The sequence below is a fragment of the Microtus ochrogaster genome, chromosome X (genome assembly GCF_000317375.1).
Source record: "Microtus ochrogaster isolate Prairie Vole_2 chromosome X, MicOch1.0, whole genome shotgun sequence".
NCBI classification, from domain to species: Eukaryota; Metazoa; Chordata; class Mammalia; order Rodentia; family Cricetidae; genus Microtus; species Microtus ochrogaster.
Window position 1 is genome coordinate 38,414,677 of NC_022026.1, and position 6,182 is coordinate 38,420,858.

General features: G+C 43.6%; 1 protein-coding gene across 1 annotated transcript in view; it reads right to left on the reverse strand.

Moving 5' to 3' along the window:
- Window positions 1-6,182, reverse strand: part of Btk (Bruton tyrosine kinase) — a 31,135-nt gene that overhangs the window by 13,780 nt on the left and 11,173 nt on the right. The window contains exons 3-7 of the mRNA XM_026784852.1: window positions 4,660-4,788; window positions 4,201-4,268; window positions 1,737-1,924; window positions 1,285-1,347; window positions 213-267 (exon numbers count right to left, since the gene is read on the reverse strand). Coding sequence (XP_026640653.1) covers window positions 213-267; window positions 1,285-1,347; window positions 1,737-1,924; window positions 4,201-4,268; window positions 4,660-4,788 — 503 coding nt within the window. The remainder of the gene's footprint in view (window positions 1-212; window positions 268-1,284; window positions 1,348-1,736; window positions 1,925-4,200; window positions 4,269-4,659; window positions 4,789-6,182) is intronic.

Below are 6,182 nucleotides of genomic sequence, written 5' to 3' on the forward strand. Positions count from 1 at the left end.
GCAAATCAAGACAACTTTAAGATACCATCTTACACATGTCAGAATGGCTAAAATAAAAAACACCAATGATAGCCTTTGCTGGAGAGGTTGTGGAGCTCCTTGCTTTTAATGAATTAAAAGGTAGAACTGGGATCCCAGTTGAATGGAGACCCAATCCTTGGCTTGTATTTACTGTGTACGGAGAATGCCTTTTACTTGTGGCCCGCACTCACCTCTTGCTTTAGCAGTTGCTCAGCCTGACTCCGAGTCATGTGCTTGGAATACCACCTGTGAAAATGGAATACTCGATTGGCTGCTAGGCCATGTCTAGTGCCTTGAAAGTGAGAGCATCCTCAAGTCTTGCTGGTACTATGAGCCCATCACTTCATTCCAACACTATCAAGGATCTATCAGTATAATCCACACAGCAAACTCTAGGTCTTTCAAAGCTCAAGCTGACCCCGAGAACTGATGCAGAGGGTGGAGGGCAAGCAAGTAGCAGCATTTATAAGAAAGTATTAGGAATGAATCTCTCAAGGACAATCCACTTCAATAGTGAAGGAAAAAAAAAGGCCACCGGTTCGATTTTGGGGTTTTTATGCTTGTAAATCTTTCCTGTGAGAGTTTCAGTGCCTTGAGTGAGATTCTTCTTTATTATGGAGTATGAGGGAGATTCTTCTGTATTTGGGAGAATGAAAAAACTTTCCAGCATTCATAGGGATAGGGATTTGCAGGTGAGCATCCTAACAAAATATAGACACTAACTTTGCATGGTGGCATCATTTGACTGAGTTGGTACTAATTTTGATATCAATCTTTAAATAAACAAAACTCATTAAAAGCATATATATATGTGTGTGTGTGTATTATGTATAAGTATATGTGTGTGTGTGTGTGTGTGTGTGTGTGTGTGCGCGTGTATTATTCCCAACACTCGAGGCAGGCAGATCTCTGTGAGTTCAAGGCCAGCCTGGTCTACAGAACAGCCAGGCCTACACAGAAAAAAGAACCTTGTCTTGAAAAACAAAAAAGTATATACTGGGGGCTAGAGAGACGGCTCAGCAGTTAAGAGAACTGGCTTGTTTTCCAGAGGACCTGGGTTCAATTACCAGCATTCACATGGCAACTCATCACTGTCTGTAACTCCCATTCCAGAGGATCCTCACCCAGTACCCTCACACAGACATATGTGCAGGCAAAACACCAATGCACATGATAAAAATAAATAAGTTATTTTAATGTATAAAAAGCATGCACTGTGCCGTTTCCTGCAAGTCCATGCGCTGAGAACCTAGGCATACTCACTCGTACATCTCTATGGAGTCTTCTGCTTCAGTGACATAGTTATTAGGGATGTAGCCTTCCTGCCTGTAGAGGAGACAATATGGTCATGCAGTGCTTCTTTACCCTCAAGTAGACAGACTCCTGTACCTACTTCCCTGAGTTCAAACCAAATCTCACAGATATAAATATAAACCTTAAAGAAGACTATATCGCTGATGCATAGTTAAGCCAGTGAAGGGTGGAGCTTCTGAACTTTGGCGTTGCACTGTGTGCATCACTACAGATGTTCTTAAAGGTGACAGGTGCTGCATTAGAGCTGTACACTAGGAAATACTTGAAAGGAGAGTGAACTCATTGTATTGTGAGAAGAATACGCTCTGGTCCAGACACAGCACAGGAGAATCCTGTTCGCAGCATTTTGTGTGCAGGTGGAGCAGGCAGGCAAAGGCTCAGGAGGGGCTGCACACACTCACCCATTTTTATCCCGCGCTCGCCACCATGTTTGGCTGCTTTCCTCCAGGATAATGTACTCCTCGCCCTTTAGCAATTGCAAGTCATTTGCATTCATTGGCATATAATCATAAAGGGCCACGACCTTTTTCAGTTCACTTGTGGCGACTGGTGCTGCTGTTGGCTCAGGGGGAAGTGGCTTTTTCAAGATCTGTACAGTTGGGAGGAAAAGTAGAAGGGGAGAAGGTCGGCTAGTCATCAGACATTTTCCTCTCCTCCTTTTTTTTTTTTTGGTTTTTCGAGACAGGGTTTCTTTGTGGTTTTGGAGCCTGTCCTGGAACTATCTATTGTAGACCAGGCTGGTCTCGAACTCACAGAGATCCGCCTGCCTCTGCCTCCCGAGTGCTGGGATTAAAGGTGTGCGCCACCACCACCCGGCCCTCTCCTCCTTTCTAACTCTCTGGTTTACAGGAGGAAGAAACCACTCTAACTCACATCAGGCACAATAAATATCTTAGTCAACTTTCATTCCATGACCTTTTAAGTAAGCCCCAAGCAGGTGTTCCCAGCTGCAGTCCACGTGAAGATCACCTAGGGAGTGTTTCAACACTCCTATCTCCAGAAAGTTTTCAGCAGACCAACTACATCGCATTTTCTGCTTGCGGGACCTAAACATTAGCATTCTCTATCTGCGACCAGGAAACCTACTTGATACACTGATCCAGTAACTGATTCAGAACCTCGGGTTCCTTCTTTGCAAAATGATCATAATAAAACCTAAAGTCAAAATGGAGCCCCAAATCAAGCTTTTAACTGATATTTCTTCCCCCACCGTGTGTGTGTGTGTGTGTGTGTGTGTGTGTGTGTGTGTGTGTGTGTATTCATGCAAGTGTGCCACAGTGAACATGTGGAAGCCAGAGTACAATTTTTCTTTAACCACGTGTATCCCAAGGATCAAACTCGGGTTGTCAGACTCAGTGGAAGACGTCTTTACCCGACAAGTCATCTCAACAGCACCCCAAAGCACTCTAGAGTCAGAGGCAGGGGGATTAAGAGTTTGAGTCAGTCAAACATGATACCACATATGGCAGCACTTGGCATGAGGACATAGAAAGATTAGTAGTTAAAGACCACCTGAAACTAGATATTAGTTTGAGACCAGTTTTGGCTACCTAAGACCATGTCCTCCCCCTCTACTCCACCCCAAAAAAAGGAAAAGAGAGAGAGATTGAGGCCACCTTGGATTACATAGTGAGACTCTATCTCAAAATGTAAAGGAGAAAGCAAGAAAGAAACAAATGGAAAATGGCAGTGGCAGAATCTAAAAATGTTCAGTGCTAAATTCTTTTCTTTAAGATTTATTATGTATACAGTGTTCTGCCTGCATGCCAGAAGAGGGCGCCAGATCACATTACAGATGGTTATGAGTAACCGTGTGCTTGTTGGGAATTCAACTCAGGACCTCTGGGAGAACAGCCAGTGTTCTTAACTACTGAGTCATCTCTCCAGCCCAAGTGCTAAAGTCTTTTAACGTTACTGTATGTTTGAAAACACTTTTAACTAAAAGAAATAAGTTGGGCATGGTGGGCATGACTTTAATCCCAGCACTCTGGAGGCAGAGGCAGGCAGATCTCTGTGAGTTTGAGGTCAGCCTGTCTACAGGGTGAGTTCCAGGGTAGCCAGGGCTAAATAGTGAGATGTTGTCTTATCCTACTTAGAGTTTCTATTGATGTGAAGAGATACCATGACCACGGCAATTCTTATAAAGGAAAATCTTTAACTGGGGCTGGCTTACATTTTCAGAGGTTTAGTTCATTATCGTCTTGGAGGAAGCATGGTGGTTACAGGCAGACATGGTGCTGCAGAAGGAGCTGAGAGGGCTCTACATCCAGATCCAAAGGCAGTAGTAAAGGACTGCGCCACTAGGCCTGGTTTGAACATCTAAATCTTTAAGATTTATTTATTATGTATACAGTGTTCAAATCCCTCCCTCTAGTAACACAGTTTCTCCAAAAAAGCCACACCTATTATAGCAAGGCCACACCTCCTAATAGCGCCACTCCCTAGGAGCCTATAGGGGCCATTTTCTTTCAAATTACTGTGTCTCAGAAAAATTGACACTAAATACATTAAATAGCTGCCAAGAGCTATGTGATAGCCCTCTTCTCATCGAAGAGGAAGTCTAAGTAGATGGGCAAACCCTTTTGCTCAGTGGCAACATCAATGGGCACTTCCAAGTTCCAGGCCAGTCTAAGACTCTAATGTGTGGTCAGTGATTCACAACAGTTTTCTGTTGTTTTGCTTTTTGAAACAGGGCTTCCCTGTGTAGTGCTGGCTGTTCTGGAACTCTCTCTGTAGAGCAGGCTAGACTCAGTTCGGAGATTCTCCTGCCTCTGCCTCCTGAGTGCTGGGATTAAAAGTATGGGCCACCATGCCTGGTGACAAGTTTGCATTTAGCTTACAGCTGTATGTAACTTCCCATTATACCTGATCTTCCTCTGGAGTAGGGGGAAGAGGCTTTTTCGTTTTTCGATGAGAACTCCCAGGTTTTAAGCCTGTAAAACAAGAAGCCAGTGGCACTATAAGATGCATTTTAGGGGAGGGCCCAGAGAGGGGTTTGGCTTTGTTGCTGTATACACCACATCTGGCAAGTCAAAATGAGATTCTGGGTGCTCAGCCACTCATCTTAGAATAACACCAGCTGAATTTCAGCCCGCATTAACTAATACCCCCAGCAGTCAAAATCTGCAAATTTGTGCCGTGTCCTTGAATTTAACAGGCCCTTGAGACTGTGATGGAAATAATCTCAGAGGAAGGAGAAATCAGAGTGGGGACACAGTTGTCTGAAGCCTTGGGTTCCATCCCCAGCAACACACACACGCACACGCACGCGCACGCACGCCTGTGCACACACAGGAGAGGGGTTGTATTGATCAGATATCTTACTTCCATTCCTGTTCTCCAAAATTTGGCAGCCCATGGCATTTTTGGCTGTCTGGGAGCAGCAGAGATACTGTCCATCAATCCAGAAGCAAGGGTGGTATTTCTGTACCAGGTCACTATTGTAGCGGATTACTGTTGTGAAAGAGAAGAGAGATCACACAGAATAGGCCAGAGAATAGGCCATCTGCCTGCTTCCTCTTTGCCAGAGGTAAGTGTTGATCATCAAACAACTCCTCTCTCTCCTTAACCACCCTGAAGGACACAGACAGCAAGGAGCCAGGCTGGTTCACAGGGGGAGCCTGGCCTGCCTGTTCGCACTGATTTGAATTATTTCCTGCACACTTGTCCCTTTTTGTTTTTTTTTTTTTGGTTTTTCAAGACAGGGTTTCTCTGTGTAGCCTTGGCTGTCCTGGAACTCCCTCTGTAAACCAGGCTGGTCTGGAACCCACTGAGATTCACCTGTAGCTGCCTCCCGAGTGCTAGAATTAAAGGCTACACCACCACGACATAGCCACAGTTATCTTCAGTGGCCTGTCATAATGAGTATTCTCCAACCAACACAATAAAACTGGCGGATGCCTCCAGAACCCAATGACAAAGATATGCGTGTTTTCCCAGTAGTCATTATAATTATCGTACCAGGCAGTTGTTAACTATGATGCTTGTTTTTCAGAAGAGGGAAATACATGAGCCTAGGTCTAACTCATTCCATATTTTACTATACCGATTTCCTGGTTCCCAATTTCTGAGTCATCTTTGTTATTGTTTGTTGAGACAGAGTCTCACTGTACAGCCCAGGCTGGCCTGGAATTCACTATGTAGCCTGGGATAGCCTTATACTTAAAAATTAACGACTACTGCCTCAGTCTCTTTTATCTTGAGGTTCCAGGTGTGAGCTACTCTCCTTGGATCCTAAGTCATATTTTAGAGACACCTGCCTTAGGGAGAACTTGCAGTATTCGGTTTTCTGTGTGCATAGATAGAATAGTCACCAGAACTGAGCTTGAGAGAAATTGTGTGTCTGCCTTTAGGAGAAACCAAACACACATATAAACCAAAAAAAACCACAAAATTCCACTCTTCCTTGGCCACTAAGTAAGACAAGTATATACACTCATATATATATGAATGTGTGTATAAATATATATAAAGATAATTACATACATAAATAATTATATGTATATAATCTTCTTATTGCCAAAATACACATGCAGTTCCATTTCCCTTACAGGGCTGGTAGGCAGGCTCTAAAACTCTTCTAGAAATCAAAGTGATTGGCAAATAGTGGTTTACAGATATATGCAATTATTGTTCATAATTAATTAACTCAGTGGCATCTCAAGAACCTTACAGTTGGCCAGGCAGTGGTGGCGGATCTTTGTGAGTTTGAGACCAGCCTGGTCTACAAGAGCTAGTTCCAGGACAGGCTCCAAAGCCACAGAGAAATCCTGTCTCGAAAAACTGTTTTTTTTAAACAAAAAAAACCTTAAAAAAAACTTACAGTGAACTCAATTTCAAAACATTTT